General features: G+C 39.9%; 1 protein-coding gene across 5 annotated transcripts in view; it reads left to right on the top strand.

Moving 5' to 3' along the window:
• Positions 1-23,845, top strand: part of Cntn4 (contactin 4) — a 793,681-nt gene that overhangs the window by 665,197 nt on the left and 104,639 nt on the right. For all 5 annotated transcript variants that reach the window (XM_070018985.1, XM_070018989.1, XM_070018986.1 and 2 more), the window contains one exon: positions 1,025-1,175. In XM_070018985.1, coding sequence (XP_069875086.1) covers positions 1,025-1,175 — 151 coding nt within the window. The remainder of the gene's footprint in view (positions 1-1,024; positions 1,176-23,845) is intronic.

Consider the following 23,845-nt stretch of genomic DNA (forward strand, 5'->3'; position numbering starts at 1 on the left):
CACCCATGTGTTGGGCTTAGCTTGATTTATATAAACTCATTTCAAATGCAACAGCAGAATTCCTCCTGAGCAGATGAAAAAACTCTGCATACAGTGATAAAAAAAATATGTGTGTAGGAAGATCTACTTGCAAGAAGGGATTTTTATAGGAGAAAGATTTGTAATATTGTTTGTAAAATAATTTTTAACAATTTTTTTCTAGAAGAGCTAACTTTTTAACGTGTGTGTTGTGTGTGAATTTGGATACTTTTCTGAGATAAGGATCTGCTCATTTAAAACACAAACTATGTCAGTACAACATAATGCTCAATGTATGCAAGTCTTTCACTAAGTAGAAGCAGCTGAACACACAGCAACACAAAGATAACACAGCTAGCCAAGAAAAGGAAACGAATAATGCACAAATTGCATTTTCCCCTGATCTTCTGCTTGGCACAATTTGATACCCAATCTTAATATGGCATACATAGTTCTGCTTTCCTGCAGTTTATTCTTACATCACAGTTGGCAATAGCAACTGTTTCTTTCTCCCATCAATTCACACACACACACACACACACACACACACACACACACACACACACACACACAGCACCACTTCTGGCTTTTTTTCTTTTTGCTTATGTGGTGCTGAGGAATCGAACCCAGGGCTTCATGCATGCAAGGCAAGTGCTCTACCACTGAGCCACCTTCCCAGCCCCATGGCTCATCTTTCTAACCATGACTTATAGTTAATACTGCTTCTTATTTACTAGGTTGGTTATTGTTGCGTGTGTGTGTGTGTGTGTGCGCGCGCCCTGGGTCTTGAACTCAAGGCCAGGTAATGTCCCCTAGCTTTTCTGCCCCATCTGGCTTTGAACCTTCATCCTCAGATTAGCTTCTTCTTTGGATGAGCAAAACAAACAAACAAACAAAAAAAACCCCAATAGATTCATTAGCAAATGAAATGTACCCCAAAATGATCTTATGGGTGTTTGTTTCCTTTCATAATAATACATTATTTTACTTTCCACCTGTCTTCCAGCCGAAGGTCCCGATTTCTCAAGAACACTCTTGAAAAGGGTGACTCTTGTCAAAGTGGGGGGTGAAGTTGTCATTGAATGTAAACCAAAAGCATCACCAAGACCTGTCTACACCTGGAGGAAAGGAAGGGAGACACTCAGAGAAAATGAAAGGTACTGGCTGGAAATACTTCTACTATTTGCTTAACCTGCAATAATTGGTTCATTTGTTATTAATATAGGAAGGGATTTATTATCTGATATGCCTAAGAAAATATTAGCTTAAGACTTGATCTGTATAAGGGAGATGGTAAATCATACAGCGAGGGAGGGAGAGAAGGAGAGAGGAAGGGAGGGAGGGAAGATTTACAGAGCTATCTGCAGGTGAGGAACTAGAAATATCCTCCCTAATTTTAGCCTAAAATACCACTGTTGATTTGCCCACTCTTCCCCATCCTACATCTTTTAGTATGTTCAAAGTGTGAATCTTCTTTGCTGTGAAAACTCTTCAGATATTTGGCAATGGTCACTTTGTCTCTCATTATTCTTCCCCCTCTGTTTGAGGTTATAAATATCTCCAATTCCAAAACTTGGTGTGTATTTAGCAGCTTATTCTCCTTGTGCTTTTCCCCCTTACGTTAGTTATATCTCTTTGAGGCAATAGTTGTTTTTCCTAATGTCTAAACTCTTTCTACCGCAACTTTCCTATTACAGATGAATTGCTTTTAGGAATCACGTGGTGTATGCACTGTAAATATGTATGTGGTTCACTTAAGGTTTGACATCAGATTGTATCAAAGGGTGCCTATCTCTAAGACCTTGTCTTGGCTGTCACCTCCATAAAATAGGCCTACCTTTTCCTGTAATGTATTCAATCTGCTGGAAAATGGTAATTATGCATGAGTCTGTGTTTGTCACCCATAAGACAGGATTTACCAGCTGTATACATAATTATTTTAATTGATGCTAAAGGTCAAGTACTCAAGGATGCAATAAGAAGACTATAAAAATGTGTGTGTCTACCTTTTTACACCTGTACACCTTTGAATTTGCATATACAAATTAGATCATTGCACTGATGATGTTGTCCTTTCTAATGATTTTTTTAAACCAGTCTGCTTTTATTTATGATGTTATATTTAAACACATATTAAATTCATATATATTTTGTGAGTCCTAGTAGATCAGAAAGACAATATGAAAGTCTGAATATTGTCACAACATTCAAATTTTGAGCCAAACTTAGAAATGGAGAGCCTTTTTTTTTCCGCCAGCCTTAATCATGTGATCTATTTCCTGTTTTACCTCATTGTATCCCAAAGTCTGGTAGGATCACTCTTAATAATTAGATATTTGCTTTTTACATAATAGAAATTAACAAGGATATACTATGTGAGTTACTTAGAATAAGTCTACATTTTTAAAGATTTTAGTTTTAAGCTGATTTAAAGATACAATAGTAAGAAAATAATAATAAGGATTAAAGAAAATTGAAATCCAAATCAATGAATGAATGAGGTTAGAATAATTATTGTAGATCAATAAGGAGGAGAATAAACTATGCTACTATTGTAAATAATCCATATTGGACTAAAGCAGCAAAATAGTACATTGCAAAAGGGTAAAGGCCTAAAACGCATGGGTTCTTAATGGTTCAGCCCAGAAATGAATCACTTCACTTTACTAAACTGACCAAAATAAGTCACGTGGCCCAGATACCAAGAGGGGAAATACAATTTTTCTCTATTCTTATATGAAGTAAGAACTCTATACATATATGCATCTACTATCTGGAATCATATTCATGGCTGCTTCTCATTGCTATAGCTTCACCGTTGGTATAGAATTCTGTAGGATGAGTGAATTTGCTTGTTTCTGACTTATTTTGAGCTTTTCTCCATGCAGGTTTTGTTCCTTGTACTCTTAATGGGATTCGTAGGGTCCAAATAGGCTCCAGCACTTATTTGGCACTAAATGGCAGAATCCTCCCCCAGCCATTATGCAATTCCACCTCCAGTGTCACCCAGCTAATCATAAATCATCAATATTAACGCTCCCGTCTCCACAGGGCGCTGTCTGCTCAGGGCCCACTCCTCCTTGCTCTTCCCTCTGAATGCATTCACCCAATAGACCGAATCTGGCTATGTCAATGCATTCAAAAACTAGCCAGGTGTAATAAAATACGGAATGATGGAGCACTTGCCACTCAGCCATATAGACACACAGTTCTTGTGCCTCACCCCAATATTAGTTTCCAAGAGAAGGTAAATATTTGGGTTTTATTTGAACTTCTACCTTTTTTAATGTCCAAAGCTACTTTCTAAAACTTTGATCTAAGAACAAGATGGACCATATAGCCAGAGACTAAAGGTGATTCCATGGGCAGGCCACTGGTTTTTAACTTGCGGGAGAGATGTAAGCACCTCCAAAGATTTCGTAATTTATGATAACCGCCTAAACCAAGAAACATTTTGCTGCAGCTTATTCATTGTCAGAGGAGTAATAGCACTAATTTTACTTTTTTTGTAGAGAAGAAAATGGATGAATGAGGGAGAAAAAGCAATCATAAATGGGACTTAGGAATGAAAACTTTTAAAATCCCTATTGGAGGAAAATATTGACATCATAGACCAATACAAAGGTTATCTATGTTGAGTAGGAGTTTTAACCCACTTCCTTCTTTTCTTCGACTCTCTCGAAATGTAGAATCTTCACAATCAACATTGAAGTTGGGCACTGGTGGCTCATACCTATAATCCGAGCCATTCAGGAGGTTGAGATCTAAGGCTCCTGGTTCAAAGCCAACTAAGCAGACAGATGAATGAGACTCATCTTTCTAGTTAACCATCCAAAAGCCAGAAGTGGAGGTATGGCTCAAATGTAGCATGATAGCCTTGAGCAGAAAAGCCAAGCAAGTGCATGAGGCCCTGAATTCAAGCCCTAGTACTAGAAAAATATATATTTTTTAACCTTTAAATTAAAAAAAAGTTGATCCCTTAATTAACACAGTGAAACAGAAGTTTTATTAGTAAGCAGCTTGTCTTCTTATTAATGTTCTCCATAAATTCTGTGTTTTGAAAGATGTAGCCAACCTCTACTTACTAAATTATGTTTAATTCAAATTTCAACTGTCTAGATGTTACTTTATAGCAAAATCCTTGATAGCAAAATCCTAGCAGCATTTTAAAACTTCAAACGTTTTGTATTATTTAATCATATGGTGATGTTGTAGTTAATTTCATGGATATAGATGCAAAATTACTGGCTTAGTATTAACAAGTTAATTTGGTTGTTGTTGTTCAGGTCCTGGGGCTTAAACCTAGGGCTTAGGTGCTGTTCCTGAGCTCTTTTGCTCAAGACTAGCCCTCTCCCACTTGAGTCAGGTTTTTAGTGTTTAATTAGAGATAAGAGTCTCATGGGACTTTCCTGCCCAGGCTGGCTTTGAACCTCAATCTTAAGAGATACCTAATATTATATGTGTGAGCCACAAGTTGCTGGTTACTATGTTAATTGTCTTAAAGTGTATTGATAACTTTCTTGTTTTGGTTTTCCGTTTGCTTTAGCAATTTCATGTATATTGACACCAGCTTTATCTATATTAAGCCAAGCATGAACATTCAAACTGGAAAGGGTTGACAGCATGGTTCCCATGGTATAGTTGCTTGCCTAGAAAATGCAAGGGCCTAAGTTCAAACCCTAGTACTACCAAAAGCATAAAGGCGTATGAGTTGATCCAGTGAAGGAGACCTGAAGGACCGTTGTGTGCAGAGTATGACTGTGGAAGCATTGCATGATGGGATCAGAAAGCTGGAGAGTGAAGGAGGTGGTAACACTCCCCAAAGTGACAGACTGAAGCCAAGTGGGCAGAAAAGTGCAAAAAGAAGCAGGTGTTGGAGGCATTAAACAAAATACTCAAATGCCTCCTGATCTGTCTGAGTCTTCACACGGCCTTAGGCAGAGCACTTTAAAGGCCCTGCGGACCAGTTTTGAAGACTCAATAAAATTGCACTTAGCATTCACTCAGAGTCTTTCCTCGCCTTTCCAGAGTGAAATGGCCAGGTCCCCCAGTATAATCAGATCAAGTCTTGGCATCATTCTGTGAAAGTATTCAACCCAAACAGGAGCAAAATTCATGTTCCTGCATTGTCAAGAGACACTGACACCTGCCTTCAAGGTGAAATTAGATCATGGCCTTAATTTGCCAGTCTTCCCAAAGGCCTTGAAAAGAGTTGAAATTCGTGTAAGACACGGAAGGAAATCCCCGCATAGGGCTGCAAGGTGTAAAAGCCAGATCTAAAAATGCTGGTAGTCTGGGAGGCAGAGCCAAGTGATGGCAGGGATTTTCCCAGAAGGCCTCTGGATCCTAGCAAGGAAAGGGAAGTTTATTGCTTCCGGCATTCTGCCTCTCTTCTGGAGGCTGAATGTCGGTCTGTGTGCTCTTAATGAGAAACCTGCCCTCAGGATATCTCTTACAGTTGCTGCTGAGCTATACAGCTCTGTGATTAGGAATTCTGCCCAGGGGAACAATTATGTTATTGCAATAATTAGAGGCAGTTCATCTCCATAATAATGGAAATCCTGCCTTAGAGGCAAAACAATATCAAAGCCACACAGCCTCACTGCTCTGGTTGGGGTCTGGTGCCCTGCTTCCTGGTGGTTCTGTGTGTCACTTCCAGATTGTATGTAAAGTTATGGAAATAGAGCTTATTCTGCCTTCCTAACCAGAACCTAGAACTCTCTCCCATTACCTCAGCTTGGGTCTCTTAAGGCCCTGAGTAAAATAGCAACTGCTTTAAGCTCCTCTTTTAGGGACATTTGGTTGAAAATGTTTGTCTCGATGCATTTGTTGATAGCTGTGATTTCTTTTGGCAGACTCTATGAACTTTAGGGTCAGCCAGAGTCTTTTCTCCTTTAGTGTGGTACATAATGTAGGATTCTGGTCAGGGGTTGATAGAATGATGGCAGTTAGGCAGCACCTGCCTGAGACTGGCCTCTCCCTGTTTTATGCATGCAGCCGAGCCTGGGTTGTAGCTCAAGACCTGAACATGGGATTCATACAGAAAACTCTTTAAGCTGAACCCAATACCTGATTTCATAAAAGCCCTCTGGTGTTTCTCCATCCAAACCGCTCTCTTTCCTAGCCAGTCCTCTGTCCTGATTCTAGTTGGTTCCATCCTGCTTTTTCTTATCTAAACTTTGCAACTATTAAACCTCTCTACCCAATGCCCTTAGACCCAGTCCTCACACCCAAAAGTTCCACGACCCTCCTCACATCACACCTCTGGGCACTAGATAGAGTGAAATTCCTGCCGTATCGGTGGTAGACTTCTGCTATACCAGATGTATTTGATATTATGGACCTCCTATAATTTAACTCAGGAGTCTATAAGTGACATCCAAAGAAGGACAAAACAACTTCAATAGTCCTCTCAAGAGCAAAAAGTTTCCATCCCATCATGGTTAGAAGTTAGGTTTGTGGCCCGGTGCCAGTGGCTCACGCCTATAATCCTGGCTACTCAGGAGGCTGAGATCTGAGGATCATGGTTCAAAGCCAGCCCAGGCAGGAAAGACCGTGAGAATCTTACCTCCAATAAACCATTAGAAAACTGGAAGTGACGCTATGGTGCAAGCTGTAGAGCGCTCACCTTGAGCTGAAGAGCACAGGGACAGCGCCCAGGCCCAGAGTTCAAGCCCCACCACTGACAAAAAAATAAAAACAAAAGAAGAAAAGAAATTAGGTTTGTGGATGTGATAAGTTAGGGTTCATGTCCCTGGAAAGGCTGAAAGGAGGCTGAGGAGAGATAGTGTTTGGCTTGGGGCTCACAGACAGACTTCATCCTCTCAGTGTGCTTAGCATGAAATAAGCATGAAATATCTTTGAACCAGATAACTCAACTCACCTGATTCTCCGCGATCTCAGTGGAGAAGGTGATGGTGGGTAATTTCAGTGTATGGAACATCCTGAAAGAGAGCTGTGTGAAAGGAAATGGGGTCTTTGCACAGGAATCATTCAGCCTGGTGAATTCCTTATAATCAAGTGGAACAAAGCGTGGTGAACAGAGGAGCTTTTGTTTCACTAGAGACCCGAGAGAGAGTGGGCTTGGTTTTTTTCTTCTTTTGTCCTTGATCATTTGAGTTTTGTCTTTGTACACAGGTAATGTCTGCATAAGTAACTGTGCACCCCACTGGGAAATCATTTGACTTTTCTAGGACGACATTGCTGCATCCCCGCAGAAAAGATGCAGTGGTAATTCCAAACTGACTAGGTACATTTTTAAGTGCCAAATCCTACTTTCTATCCCCAGAGGTGTTGTCTCAGAAATTCCAATGCACCCAGGAATCTGGAATTAAAAAAAAAATTCCAAGTAGCTCTAATGCACAGCTAGGGGTGACAGCACATTGGAGAATTTCTATAGACCTCGGCTTATGTACCAACACGTGACTAATCTGTCTCTCACCTCTTTCTCTCTCCCACTTAGTTCTGGGTTATCTTCAGCTTCTTTCAGTTCCTCCAATGACACAAAGCCTTTGAACAGGAAGTATTTGGTTGGGGGTTTTGGGTTGTTTGTTTTTCTCTCCTCAATGATCTTTTCCAGGATTTGACAAAAGCTACCACCCACAGGCCCGGGATATCCCTCCACCTGTGTTTATATTGTCAGCAAGCTGGGGCTGAGTTTAAAATTTTAATGATAGGAAATGCATCAAAGGAAAAATAACATTTTGGGACACATGAAAATTATATGAATGTCAAATTTCACTGCCTACAAATGAAGTTTTATTGAGCACAGCCAGATGCAGCCATTGACAAATCATCCATGGCTCTCACCACAAGGACAGAACCTACTCAGTGCACACAGGCTACAAATATTTACTCTCAGGTACTTAACAACTTTGCCTACTCCTGCTCTAACTCAGAAACGTTTCTGGAAACACAAGGTACTGAAACATCCTCATAGTAACATGGTCTTCCTCTCTGACTGGATTTCTTATTCCATTATGATTTGACTTCGATTTCCTTTGTGATAAGCTTTTGATTGAAACTGTCACTTCCTCTGGGAAAATATATTTGGTTGGAGGACTGAGTCATTTTTCTTCTCTAGAGTAGCAAAGAGCTTCTTTGGAGAAGTCCAACTCTGATAGGAGAGGTTTAAATGTGAAGACACAGAAGGAGAGGGATGGATGGTAGAAGCAGAGAAGAAAGTAGATACCCAATCCACTGAACAACTCCATAGTTCAATAACACAGTAAAGTGGTCAATCACTCCTGACTGCAGATATATGGTTTATAATAGGCTGTTTCATATAGTCTTTTTATTTTTAGTTGTGTGATTATACAAATTACAAATGGCCTACCATAGTTGAAGGAGAATAGAGAAATCATAAGACTGGCTTTAACAAATATAACATGCATCATATTATATATAATATATATTATATATAACATATATGTTATAACATATTATAAGTTATAATATATGTTTATATAACTTATATAACATATATTATGTATTTGAGACCACCATTCATCAACTCGGGACTGCTATTGAAGCACAAATTATATAATCCAATTAATATAATATATTCCAAACAGAAGCCCAACAGTGCAGGAATGCCCTGAGGACAAAGACATCAGGACCAGGGAGGATCTGCCCAAACTGGTTCCCAATAGGAAATAAAGAAAGGGATCCTGAGAGGGGAAAACTTCCCATGTGGGTCTGATACACATTGGATATGGAGGACATACATGAGCAACCCATCTACAAGCACTGCATATAGGGGAAGGCGTGGTAGCTGCTGAATGTAGGTAGAAGAAATACAAGAACAGTCATCACTAGTGAGATGCCACAGGTTTCTTAAGACATTAGTAACATTCAGAAATTAGGTTAGATGGACATAAAGTAGTGGTGACAGAAACATCTGGAGTCAGCTTAGCTGTAAGAAGCTCTTGGGATTCTTCTCGCCATTAACCTGAAATGAGGCTTTGATCTCCCTTTGTCACTGATGGATTCATGAATAAATCTTAGGCTTCAAGAGCCTGGGAGATTCCATTAACTTCTTTCTTTGGCTCTTATCTGGTATTTCTTGTTTATCTCATGGCTATTATTTTTTATCTCTATAAAAGCAATCATTGTCAGCCACCATCACCATTTTCAGTAGCATTGCTGAGTAGTAATAGTCTTTGCTATGCCCTTTGCTAAGGAGACTATATGTTTTCTTTTTCTGTTTTAATTTTTGTGCCAATATTGGGCTTGAACTTAGGGCCTCGTGTACTTTCTAGGCTTTTTAGGCTTTTTTATTTTTTTTGTCAAGACGCTCTCTACCACCACTTCTGGCTTTTTACTTGTTAATTGGAGATAAGAATTTCATGAATTTGTCTTCCCTGAATGGCCTCAAAGTGGGATCCTTAGATCTGAGCCTCCAGAGTAGATAGGATTATAGGCTTAAGCCAGCTTGTGTTCTCTCTTAATCTCCACAAGTGTTCTGACATCAGTGCTTTGGTTAAGGATCTTTTAGATAAGGAAAACAAAGCTCTAAGCAATCACGTAGTTACCTTTCCCCAGATTGCACAGGTTAGTAGTGTTAGATATGGGATTCAAATGCCGGATATTCCAAAACTTCACTAGTTTTCCTTGTAGATAGAATCAACGTTAGCTGTTTCTGTCTACTGCAGAGAAAACCTGGAGTTATAAGAGCAAAAACTCATGAGTGAGAAATAAAGTCCTTTTATGTTATATCCCTTTTATTTTTTTTAAACTTATTTATTTACTTTTTCGGTCACGGGGCCTGAACTCTGGACCTGGGCACTGTTCCTCAGCTCTTCAGCTCAAGGCTAGCACTCTACCACTTGATCCACAGTGCCACTTCCAGTTTTTTCTGCTTATATGATGCTGAGGAATTGAACCCAGGGCCTCATGCATGTGAGGCAAGCACTCTACCGCTAAGCCACCTTCCCAGCCCCTATCTCCCTTTTAAAACCATGGAATGTTGCTGGTGTTCTTAATCTCAGTAGAATAAATAGCCAAGGGCAGTGTTCAGTAACACATTGGCAGCCATCATCTTTGTAGCTATGTCGTGGGGGCCTGAGCAAGGAATACTGGTCTATTTCAGGTCCAGTTTAGAACCAGCTAAGCCCCTTAGAGAAGAAGAAAAGGAAGTCTTCAAGTTACCTCAGCAGAGCCTTTGTTCAGAGACAATAGCTCTGTGTCATTAAATGGATTTAAGTGATCATGAAAATATCCAAACCAAAGTGGCATGTAATTAAGAACAATTAGAACTGAAGTGATGTGACTGGATATTAAACCTAGACAGGCAGCGCTCAGTGCATTCTCAGGAGAGACAAGTGAGATATTTGGGTCCCTCCTCGCGTGGTCTTCGCTAGGAATAAAATGTGCTAGCTAGCTTAGAAGTGTCTGTGTCATATAAATACTGAAGGTCTCGGACCATACAATGTTTGATCCTGGTGTTTGTGTAGCATAGTTTTAGCCTCAGACTTTAGTCTCAGTTATGCCTGAGTTAATTATGTCTCCACAAGTAAATATCTATCATGGTGTTTCTCAATCTCTTTTGCCAAATGATCTAATTAGAGCAACACTTGGCTGTGTATATAATTACAACATATGGCACCTAGAGGGTACATATAGTAGAATGATAGGTTGCCTGATGAGAAATCCAGGTGGTAGATAAGAGACTCTATTAAATAGAGTTACAGAATGTGTGTGTGTGTGTGAATACGTGTGTATATATGTGTGTGTTTTAATGTAGACAGCTCCTCCTTCTCCTTTCCCTTGAATAAGAAATATTTATTATTTTACTGCCCTTCCCATATGAAGAAACATAGTCATATCATCAAATGGAGCTTTAAATTTTTTTAAAAGCCAAATAACTGAAAACATTGGGATAAATTATTTAACATTCTTTGCCTCTCAAAATTATCATGTGGCCGGGTGCCAGTGGCTCACACCTGTCATCCTAGCTACTCAAGAGGCTGAGATCTGAGGATCACGGTTCAAAGCCAGCCCGGGCAGGAAAGTCCCTGAGATTCTTATCTCCAATAAACCAGTAGAAAACCGGAAGTGGCGCTGTGGCTCAAGTGGTAGAGTGTTTGCCTTGAGCTGAAGGGCACAGGGACAATGCCCAGGCCCAGAGTTCAAGCCCACAACTGACAAATATATATGTATATAGCTGAATATCATGTATAGTCAGTAAGGCTTTAAAACAGCTCTGTGTCCACCCTCCCGTTAAGGCCAGTTACCCAAACTTCTAACTACATAACAAAGGTGGGACTGAAGCCTCCAATCCAAAAGACAGGAGGATTTCTTCATTGTTACCAATCACCTCAGAAAAGTACAATATCTCCTTCAGATAGGAGATGAGTTCAGTTTGGGTTTGTTCAATTGGAAAAGCTCCAAATCCACTTACTCAAAGATTCAAAGAACAGATCTCTGAATACTTCTTCCTAGCCTTGTGTTCCATGGTGTCTCACTGGTAGCTTGAAATTGGCCACAATGAAATTGTTTTACACTATGGGAATTGGCACCTTAGATTTATATACATATATATATATATATATATGTATCTACATATATATATGTAGATGTAGATATACAGAGCCAGCTTGTTAAACATCTCCCAGTACAACACTGCTCATGAGGCATATGGAGCTCTGAGTTGCCAATTCCCATTTGGTTATCACAGAAGAGATTAGGAAAAGAAACATGGCTTCCTAAATCTTTTTCTTTTTTCCAGTGGTGAGGGTGAAGGAGGTTTATTAGAGAAAATGGAAAAACCCCAAAACATACTTACAAGAACACTTCTGAATTTGGTAGCCAGCATAAGAGGGAAGAGAAAGAGAAGAAAATAAAAATTGCCAGAAAAGTTAAAGGAGCACCTGGAAATGAGATTCCAGGAGGTTCTGAATTGGAAAGCGCTGAAGAGAAAATGCTGAACCGTGTGGTGTCAGCATGAGATCTTAAAGAATGAGGACCACAAGTTATATAGATTAGGTGACAAAAATAATGGTGAAATTGACACTTTCAGTAAGAGCAAAACTTGTAACGGCTGCATGGAAGGCAGCTAATGTAGTGGGTACTTGTGTAGTTGTTAGGAAATGAAGAGAGGAAAATCAGATACCCTGGAGAGGAGTGACGTATTTGTGACAAGGGTCTTATTAGGATGGAGGAGAGGTAAGATGTCTCTCACTTGGATAATTCACATAGTATCAGTGAAGACATAAAGAGATGTAAGAGAGGGGAGATGCTTCACAAGGAGGCAGGAACGGAATAGATATGGAATCAACTATTGTGAGTAAAGAGGATGAATCTGCCAACTGTGACTGTGGGTAAGCAGAGAAGTTGAGGATAGGCACAAAGAAGCTGTGTTTGATTCCCATTTCTGAATCAAAATGCTGGGGGAAATCAGCTTACAAAGGGGGAAGATGTGGGCTCCACCTGTGACGGGTTGGCTCCATTGTGTGTGGACCTGTGGCAAAGTAACACATCATAAAGGTGCATGTGGAAGTGGTTGTATGCTCGAGGGAAAGAAAGATCTGGAATGTTTCCTGTGGTTGGTTTGGTAGTAATAAGAGAAATAAGATGGGACTGAGATTTGGCTTTTGTTTTTGTTTTTGTTGTTGTTGTCGGTCGTGGGGCCTGAACTCTGGACTTAGGCGCTGTCCCTCAGTTCTTCAGCTCAAGGCTAGCGCTCTACCACTTGAGCCACTGTGCCACTTCCTGCTTTCTAGTGGTTTATTGGAGATCAGAGTCTCATGGACTTTCTTACCCTGGCTGGCTTTGAACCATGGTCCTCAGATATCAGCCTCCTGAGAAGCTAAGATTACAGGCATGAACCACCAGGGCCATCTTGTTTGTATTTTCTTTTTAACCAGTCCTGAGGCTTGAACTCAGGGCCTGGGTGCTACTCCTGAGCTTCTTTTGCTCAAGGCTAGCTCTCTGCCACTTTGAGCCAGAGCGCCACTTCTGGTTTACAGGTAGTTAACTAGAGATAAGAATTTCATGGGCTTCCTGCCTGGGCTGGCTTTGAACCATGATCCTCAGATCTCAGCTCCTGAGTAGCTAAGATTACAGACATGAGCTACCAGCACCTGGCTTCTCCTTTGCTCTTTCTACCTCAACTTTCTGTAGGAATGAGCCTCCTGTGGCTTTCCACACTACTAGAAGCTGTATAGTTCATTTTCAATATAGTGTCCAGTGAGTACACTACTGCATTTCTTCACACTTTGCCCCTCCATTTCTGTGACCCCTTACCCTCCCAAAGACAGAACAAATAAGACAAAAAGAAAAGAAACAAAAACAGCAACAAAGAAAAAAAAACCTCTTGTTTCCATTTCCCGGGGTTCATTTGGATAAATATTATTTTATATGATCAGATGCATGTGGGCATTGCGCCTTTGTGCATCCTCCTTTGGCCTCACTGTGTGTGAAAAGTATATCCTTTTTGAGTGGAGAAGCTTGATTTAATGGTAAACTATTAAATATTTACATCTGTATTTTCTAGCCCTTGGAACAAGATGGAAGTGATACACATTATATCAAGTGGTACCCTATAATTACATAAATATAGGAAATACAATTTAAGCATTCTGTATTGCAGACCTTCTTAGAATCTATAACATTCTAATTGCCTTGAGAATATCTGAAATTATTGTGCCAAGATTTATCTGGAAATAAACTTTATTTCGCAAAGTACCTCAAAGATTTCAGGAGAAGAAGAAAAGAAAAAAGTTTAAAAGCTTCAGCCCAAATGATATATGGCTTCATTTACTTTAGGGATTCCATCATTAATTTTCACAGCCAGAATTATAACAAAGACTGTTTACACAGAATATTAATATTATAATTGCTAGCAAGAATATAATATGCAGCAATGTTACATTATCCTGTAACCCAGTATACCAGTTTAATCTAGTGTATCAGTGAAAACCAATATACTCTTAAATAGGCTAAAAAGAATCAAGAAAGGAAATGCTAGAGTATTATCCTTAGGATGTTACAACAATGCCCTTTCCATGTGAGAATCATTCCTGCCCACAGTCTGAGGATGAAGAAAATTTGGTATGAGCTCCAGATACTCCAGTATTTTTTCCAGATATGTTTTTCTACAAAGCTGTTAGACAGTATAATGGAATGTCTAAATGTAAGGCATTTTTGCATAGAGTAATTGTGTGAAGAACTCAAGACTACAATTAGAAGCCAGGGGCCAGGGGTTCACACCTGTAATTCTAGTTACTCAGGAGGCTGAAATCTGGAGGATTGATGTACAAAGTCAGCCCAAGAAGTAAAATCCATGGGACTCTTACCTTCTATTAACCACCAAAAAGCCAGAAATAGAGGTATGTCTCAAACAGTAGAGCATCAGCCTTGAGAAGCAAAAGCCTGTGGTTCAAGCCCCAAACCAATTACCTCCGTCAAGTACAATGAAGCAGAAAGTTCAAGCTCGGACAAGTAAGCAGCAGCACTCAGCAAATTCTGTGCAGTTTCATCATCTTTGTTGATTTGGCATCCAGTGCTTTTTTTGCTGATTAGTGGATACAGATGGTCCCTAACTCACAATGGCTTCATTTTATGATGGCACAAAAGTAATATGCATTCAGTAGACAGAAACTGCCATTGGAATTTTGAGTGTGGATCTTTTTTCTGAACTGATGAGTTACCCAAGATCCACTTTGGCATTGCTATATAAAATCTGTGAGCCCCAGTTTCCAGGAAGCCCCTCACCCCAGGCAGGGGAAAACCAACTCTCCACAGGGTACATTCTGTGAACGGTGGATCGATGTGTTCATCTTAGGATGAATTTGTCAACAGGCAATGAAGAATGAAGACCGTCTGCACTGGTTATATACATGACGTTCATTCTGTTATCTAGATCATGTCCATAATGGCTATAAATGATCCCCCAGAAACTGGTTTGGGAATCATCTTGACTTGAGTATGAAATATGCCCTCCCTGCAAAAAGTTTCAAATGTTCAGAACTTGCTCATGAAGTCCTAATTTCATCCGTGGATTTATCCATTAGTAAATTCCTAACAGCAGGCTTTTAGACAATGGGACCTAGAAAGTAGCTGACTGAGGATGTAAGCTACCTTGGTATATCTTATGTCTGGACCCTTCCTGTCATACTATCTGTCTATCTGTGTGTCTGTCTATTCCCTCCCCCCTCCTCTTTCTCCCCCCTCTCCTCTCCTCTCCTCTCTATCTTCTCTCTCTCCTCTCCTACCTCTCCTTTCTCTCTTCTCTGTCTCATCTCCTCTCCTTTTCTCTCCCTCCTCTCCCTTCTCTCCTCCCCTCTCTCCTTTCCTCCTCTGTCCCTCTTTCTCCTCTCCCTTTCTCTCCTCTCCCCTCCCCTCGCCTTCTCTCTCCTTCCTGGGTATCAGGAGGTGAGCAGCGCTTCTCTACTGTGTCCTTCTGCCATGAGGTCTCTGCCTTGCCACAATAGAGCCAGCTGACTATGGCCGGGAACCTTGAAATCATGAGCCAACATAAATATTTCCTCTCTGAACTTGTTGATTTCAGGAATTTTTGTCACAGTGATTAAAAAAAGGTGACTAACACAGAAGTATTTGCAGTGTTGTGAGTGAATGCTCATATCATATACTTTGCCTACAGATATGTGCATTTGTATTTGTGATTCTATTATAAAAGGATTAGAGTTTGCTAGTCTAAAAAAAAAAACATGCATGGGTGAGTTATTCCTCAGGAGTTCTTGATGTTGCATTCCTAATAACTTCTATCTGATCACTCAGAGGAGCAGAGTCACAGGCCAAAACATGGCCCAGAGGAAAAAAATGAATTTTGATTTGTTTTGCATTTCTTTGTTTGGCTTGGTTTTCCTTCTCTGATCTCCTAACACCACCAGAAACCTAACACCTGTTTTATTACATTTTATATTAACAGCAACATTTTGAGGTGGATAGTATATCAATTTTACTTCCCCGTTCATTATTGGAGGACAATAATACAGACTTTCTCCCTTTTTTTTATTAGTCTATATTAGTTGTATGAGGGAGGGGTTTCCTAGTGACATTTCCATACCTGCATACTATCTATCCTGATCGATCTTACTTACCCTTCACATCTTTATCCCTCTCCCTCCACTTCTTAAAAAAAAATTCCACCGTGTCTCTCTGATCCAATTCCATACATGAATACAAAGTCTTTTGATGCGATTCACCCTGCTTTGCCCTTCCTATTGGCTCTTTTCCATCCTTCTGGTATCTACCACACACTTAGCCTGCTTTACTTTCCTGTGATTCAATTTCATTTTTCATCTTAAGCATATGTTAATTGCACAAAGAGTCATTCACACATGCATATACAATAACTTTCTCAGGTTAACCACCTCTATTGTTCTTTCCCCATCCCCTACCCCATATCTTCATTCACTTTCCATGAATTTTCCTATTCTGTCCTCAAGCAGACAAAATGAATTTCAATATTGTTTATCCTCCATCATTTCCTTTTTTAATCCATCACGTTCATTGCCCCCCCCAAATTCCAGTCATTCACATCTTATTTATACATATATATGTATGTGTAAGTATGCGTAGACTTGTAAATGTACAAGTCTACATTCTGCATATGAGTGAGAACATGTGATAGTTGGCATGTTGAGCTTGGCTAACTTCACTCTTTATCCATTCACTGGTATTGAGTACTTTGACGAAACCATACTTTGGTTACTGTGAAAAGAGGTGCAGTAATCATGAATATGCAGGTGTGTCTTTTATATGTTGATTTAAACTTTCTTGGATATATGCCCAAGAGTGATAGGATGGAGCCACTATGGAGGTATCTCCATAGTGATTTCCATGGTGATTATGCTAGTTTAAATTTCCACCGACAATATATGCAGTTTCGTTTTTCACTGTATCCCTGCCAGCAATTGTTGTTTGTTTTCTTAATGATTGTCATTCTGACTAGCATGAGATTGTCTTAGTGTACCTCTCATTTGTATGTCCCTCCTGGGAAGAATTTTAAACATTTCTTCATAGATTTCTTAGTCATTTGTATCTCTTCTTAGAGCTATCTGTTCAATTCATTCCCCATTTGTTAATTTGGTTTGTTTGTTTATAAGTTAATTTTTTGAGCTCTTTGTATATTCTTGGTATTAATCCTTTATCCAAGGAATAGCTGCAAAGATTATCTCCCATTTTGTGATTGTCTTTTGGTTCTAGTAATTATTCCCTTTGCTGTGCAGAAATTTTTTAACCCTTTTAGTTAATTCTTGCTTATTTTCTAGACAGTTAGAGACCTAGCCAGACAGGGATTGCCTGTGTCTCTATCTTCCAGCATTTTCTACGTGTTTTCCCATTAGTGTTTTAAAGTTTCAAGTCATATCTTTAGGTTTTGGAGTTGATTTTTATACTGGATAAATGATAACAGTTTATTTTTTTGTCTTGTGTGTGTCTGTAATCAATTTTTCTTAGCACCATTTGTTGAACAGACTGTCTTTTCTCCAGTGTGTTTTTGTCAACTTTGTCAAAAATTAGATGGATGTATCTATGTGGCTTAATCTTGGGGTCTGCTATTCTGTTTCGTTGGCCTGTGTATCTGTTTTCCTCACTAGCCTGCTCTTTTGTTCCTCTGGTACTGTAGTATCATTTGAAGTCACCATTTTTCAATCTCCAGCATTATTCTTTTAGTTCAGCATTGCTTTTGTTCTGTAGGTCTTTTATGAACATGAATTTCTAGACTGATTATTCTATTTCTTGGAAGAATGCCATTCAAATCTGATGGACATTATACTTAATCTATAGATGGCTTTTGGTACATTAATTCTTTTTTTTCTACTTTCATGCCAGTGCCATGGCTTGAGTTCAGGGCCTAGACAGTTTTGTCCTTCAGCGTCTTCACTCAAGGCTAGTGCTCTACCATTTGAGCCATAGCTCCACTTTTGGCTTTTGCTGACTAATTGAAAGTAAGAGTTGCATGGACTTTCCTGCCCAGGCTGGCTTTGAACTGTGATCCTCAGATCTCAGACTCCTGAGTATCTACCATTAGAGGCATGAGTCACCAGCACATGGCTCATGGTACATTAATTCTACGAATCCATAAGCATGGGAGGTCTTTCTGTCTTCTGCAATTTTTTTCTTTAATGTTTTATAGTTTTTATTCTTTCACTTTACTCCTAGGGTTTGGGTTTTGTTTTTTGGTTTTTTTTTGTTTTTGTTTTTTTTTTTTTTTTGGTTTTTTGGGGTTTTTTTTTCTGAGGCTATTATGAATAGAACCATTTTCCTAGTTTCTTTCTCAGCATAGTCACTGTTGATATACAGGAAACCAAAACAGGAGGTTTTAAAGCTAAAAGCATCATCACATCCAGACACCTCTAGAGCCCCTCTGTGAGACCATGTCTGTTTAACTTCTAACAATTAAGCACCTGTGATGTAGATGATGGAGCCTTTACCATTCTCCATGGAGCCATTTCATATTCTGTTCTATGTCTTACCTGTTACTCTCCAATGCTACACTGTATCAAACACTTGCCCAGATCAATGGAAAGCAAGCCATGAAGAGAAGAGCAAGATGTTGATATTTTCAATGATGACCTTCATCATCTGTTAATGAATATCAAAAACTACTGAATTGGATTGAAAAATAATCATCTGAGCAGTCCCCTGAAGTTTTTGCAGCTCTGTAGAAGGACACTGTCTTCAATTGGTTGGCCTGACGCAGCAGTGGAGATGGAATATTGCATGTAGAAGACTTCCTGTGGAAAGCATTCTGCGATATACTTATAGAAGCGTAAGGACAGGACAACTAGACAGGGAGAAAAGCTTCTGTGCTGTTGAGTTATGGGTACACTTCAGGCAATGCTCATAGCCATTCAGTGTTGTCCCCTTGTGTCTGGTCTCTCTCTAATCCCCTGGTTCAGCTACAATCATCCTCACATCATCCCTTCTAAAGGGCACAACCTTAGTGGAGGCAGATTCCATGGCAGAGGACAGTTCCATAAGAAAGACAGAGTTGTGAGCAAGCAAAATCCTTGGACAGAGTTTCAAGGGTAGAGTGCATTTTCCCTGAGCAGACAGGCTAAGCAGAGTAGTCTTTCATGTAATTATAAGGAATGACTGAATAGCACCTTTATCATGGGGAGAAGCATTTGGAACTACTCATCATCTAAAAATGTCTTACATTAGCCAATTAGTCTTCTGCAGAATACCCAGAGGAATCCGCTAGAATTTCATGTCATGTTCAAAGCATAATTGGTAATTGATAGAGAATCTGTCCTGGCAAAGGATCAAAGTGAGAATCCTCTGCTTGATTTCCAACCCTTCTCCCCAGAAGGCCATCTCGAGGAGTGATGTACACATGATCCTCATTTTCAAACTTTGGGGTTACACTGTCTGTGAAGTCCCTGACCCCTGCTTTCTCACAGACCCCTCTTGTCTCTGAAAGCTGCCCAGGCCCCTCCCCCTCTCCCTGTGTTCTCTTCCTTCCCATTTGTCCAAGACTGTCAGCAATTTCATTCCACTTTTCCTCTCTGGATGAAATAATGAAAGCCCTCTGATCCATGAAGAAGACAAGAAAGGAGGGGTGGAAGACAGCAAGGAAGGAAGGAAAGAAACCTGCAAAAAAATCATTTTATTCCAGATAGAAGACTTCTTCGTAGCCTAGTTTCCATGTTCTTTTTAAGACAAAAAAAGAAGTCTGTCTCCCTCTTCCCCACCCCTCTCTCTCACTACCTTTTTCTCTCTTTTTATCTTTGATCTACATGGAAAGAAGGCAAAGTTAGTTACGCCAACTTGGTAGCTGCTGATTATCCAAAGAGTAGATTTAGGTCAAGCCTCCAAAAAAGAAAAAAAAAAGAAGCAAAAAGGAAAAAATAAAAAAGCATATGTAAATCACTAAATGTAGTTATATGTTTGGATTTATCTAGGACTTTTCAAAAGTGCAAATATTTATGGATGAAATCAATATTCTCTACAATTTATGTATGTTAGTACTAAGTAGGAATAGGTTCAGAGAGCCTCTTCATCGTGTGTGTGTGTGTGTGTGTGCGCGCGCGCGCGCGTGTGCGTGTGTACCATCCTGAAGCTTAAACTCAGGGCCTGAGCATTCACTGTCCTTGAGCTTTTTTGAGCCACAACACTACTTCTGTCTATTTTTGGTGATCAATTGGAGATAAGATTCTCATGGACTTTCCTGCTCCTGCTGGCTTTAAACCTCGATCCTCAGATCTCAGCCTCCAGAGTAGCAAGGATTACAGGTGTGAGCTGCCAATGCTCTACCAATCCTCACCATCTTTGAAGGACATGCATCTTTTCATGTAACTCGTATCATCTCTGATTATGAGGATTTTAGGGCTTTAGATTTTAGAAGCTTTAGAGATACACAGGATTTTTGTTTCCAGCCTGTTTCTATCTCTGCATCCCTGAGGAGCACAGCACACAGCCCCACTGTTTATAATGGTTCATCACACACTGATGGTTGGGGAGGTGGGGGTGGAAGGAGGCTGAGCCACAGGAAGCACAGGAGCATGTGACAGTCAATCTCAGGCAAATGGGCAGCCTGAGAAACACCTCCCAAATATTCTGTCAGGCAGGCCTTGCCAGCCAATGAGAACTATCTGTTTCCTCAGCACGACATTCTACATGTGTGGCAAAGCCAAGCTTAGGTAGTTCATCCTCACAGATTCTCACCAGCAACTATTGACAGGGACATGCTCAACGAAGGCAGTACGCCCAATCTAAAGAGACCTGAGTAGCAGGAAAAGTATTGACAGTCAAACGCTTGTGGCTGATACTTACAAATCCTAGCGCTCAGCAGGCTAAGACCTGAAGATGGAGGTTTAAAACCAGCCTAGGCAGGAAAGTCCATGAGAGTCTTATCTACAATTAGCCACAAAATATATATTATATATATAATATATATCTTTATCTATATATAGATAGATAGATAGATAGATATATGTAGTGGAGTGATAGCTAAAGAGTAGAATACTAGCTTCAAGCAAAAGAAAAAATGCTCAGAGAAAGTGCCTAGGCCCTGAGTTCAAGTGTCAAGATCAACATGCACACACAGACACATACAAATAGCCAGCAAATACATGGCTGAGATATTATTCAAATGGGGCAGTACCAACCTAACACCACAAAGCCCTAAGGTCAAACTTAAGTACTATTAAATGATGATGATGATGATGATGATGATGATGATGATGATGATGATAACGATAATCTGAGAAGTCTCAAAAGTCATCTAGCCAAGGGCTCCCTAAAGATAACTTTTGTTGACACGCTTAGTATATTAGCCAATATCATGCTTAATATTTTTACATTAGATACTAACCAATACACTTTGGAATATGTTTTCTATCCAAACTTCTAACTTCCCTTTATAAAACTGGACGATCTTCAGTGGTCTACCTGCACTTCTTTATGGCAATAATTGGCTGGAATGGAGCCACAGTGACTCTTTGGGCCAGGGCATGAAATCTCTAATCAGCGGTATAGCCCCCACCCCCTCCGTGGAGACGGGCTTCCAGTCATCATTTATCACAGCTCTCCATTGCTATTGACTCCCAGCAAAATCAAGATCAAGCTAAAAGACTTCTGGTGTCTATTTTTGGACCACAGATGAGGACTGGAAATCATAGTCAAAAAACTAGACATTTTAAGGAAATATATAAGAAAAAAAGTATATTTGTCTGTTTTTTCATGTATCACCAAAGCATATCATTTTTTTTTAAAAAAAGAAAACTTCTCACCCACTTCATCCATTTTTTTGTTTTGTTTTTGTTTTTGTTTTTTGCTTTTGTTTCTTGGGCCAGTCCTGTAGCTTAAACTCAGGGCCTGGGCAGGTCTCTGAGCTCTTTTTTTACTCTGAGCTAGTACTCTACTTGAGTCACAGCTCCAAAAATTTGGAGGGGGTGGGGAGTTATTAATTGGAGATTAGAGTCACATAGACTTTTCTGCCCAGCCTGGCTTCAAACTAAAGTCCTCACATCTTAGCCTCCTGAGTAGCCAAGATTACAGGTGTGAGCCAGTAATCCCCAGCTTCCATTTTTATTATCCATAGACAATGGCATTTGTAATTCTGCCTCTGGTCAATCCCTTGGAGATCAGTGGTAATAAGGAGGGACAACAGAGTTTTGATTCTGAATGACTAAGGAAGTCTGGACAAAATCTTGATGTCTGGTTCAGTGGTTTTTTTTAATTTTCCCATGAAAGGCTCAGTAGTGAAAACTGTATTTTGTCTTCCATGGAGGTTGTGCTGATCTGCTGTTGCTTGGGGATGTTTTGGGTTTGGTTTTGTTTTGCTTTTGTGTCTTTGATTTTTCTAACATACCGACAGGAAGGACAGGCTGTCAATTATCCATCTTTCCAGATTATATAAAATACAGCTTAAATACTAGACACAGACACCTAACAACACCCAAGTGAAGATTTGCTCCCCATCACCCCGCGCCCGCTTTTGTTTTAACCCAGCAGCTGATTGTCAGACTGACTTAGTGCCTGCAGATAAACCAGAGAATTAAACTTGCCTTTTAAACTAGGAAATTATTCTGCTCTAACATTATTGCTCATATTAAACTCTTGTACCATTAAGGCTGTCTCTTGTAAATGAATGTGCACAGGGTGCATTGTTTATTCAATTTAATCGTAGGGGGGAAAAACAACTCATAGGAGGAAAATGCTTGTTTGAACTGGTTTTTACCAGTCACAAGGCTTTGTGAATGAGTGTCCAATTAAAGAGTGGCTCACTAGGATTTGTATAATAGTAACATCTGTTATCTTAATTAAACAAGTTACTATATAAAGGAGCTTGCATAGCTCACTTGGTTAGAGTAGCTTCTGACCTAGAAACTCTGGGAAGGTTTTTGTTTTTGTTTTTTGTTCTCTTTGTGGGATTTTGCTGGTGGTGATTTTCCCTGTTGGTACCATTATACGGCAGACCTGACAGGCTGTATGATCTACAGACCTGCACATATGTTCATAGGCCCCAGAGCCTGGAGAGAGGAAAGAATTCAAGTTCATGATGCAAAATGGAACAAACAAAATAGGGAGACGCGCTTTGTGTTTGCTGTGGCCTTCTGTGCCTGGCAATCAGCTTGTGGAAGGAGGTGGGTGGTGACTCGGAGTCACAGGAATTGTGGGTCAGGCTCCCAGGAAAACCGTCATGCAAGCCCCAAGGTCTGCTTCTGGACCTTTGAAATCCACAGTGTTGAAAACAAGAATGATGTTTTTTTTTTTTCTTCCCCTTTTCTTCCTCTAGTTAGTTGCTTTACTTGGATAGGTTATATAGGCTCTTTCAGTGGCAAAACCAAACTGAAGATGTTTGTCTTTATCTCCCTTTTAATTCCAGAGATCAGAGTGTATTGCATTCTGGATATTCTGTTAGACTTCTTTTCTTGGGATGTTATATAAAATAAAATAAAACCATATGGCATGTTTCACCTTCTTTCTTTCTTTCTTTCTCTTTCTTTCTTTCTTTCTTCCTTCCTTCCTTCCTTCCTTCCTTCCTTCCTTCCTTCCTTCCTTCCTTCCTCCCTCCCTCCCTCCCTCTCTCTCTCTCTTTCTTTCTTTCTTTCTTCCTTCCTTCCTTTCTTTCTTTACCTTGAGATTGAATCTAAGGCCTGATGCTTACTAAGCAGGCATTCTACCTCTTGAGCCCTTTTCCTATAGCATATTTTTTCACATCTTTTGTCAAAACCATGTATCTTTTATTAGCTATAAGTAGTTGTACAAAGGAGTTGCCATTCACCACAGCGGTCCCCCTTTTGACCTTCTCGCCCACCCCTCCCAACTCATCTCTCACTCTTCATTTCTCACCCACCCCTTCCCTTAGCTTTCTTTGTGATATATACAAGGAATTCTTGGCTGCATTCTC

Source organism: Dipodomys merriami, unplaced genomic scaffold, assembly GCF_024711535.1.
Source record: "Dipodomys merriami isolate MVZ:Mamm:240054 unplaced genomic scaffold, mDipMer1.0.p SCAF_13, whole genome shotgun sequence".
NCBI lineage: Eukaryota > Metazoa > Chordata > Mammalia > Rodentia > Heteromyidae > Dipodomys > Dipodomys merriami.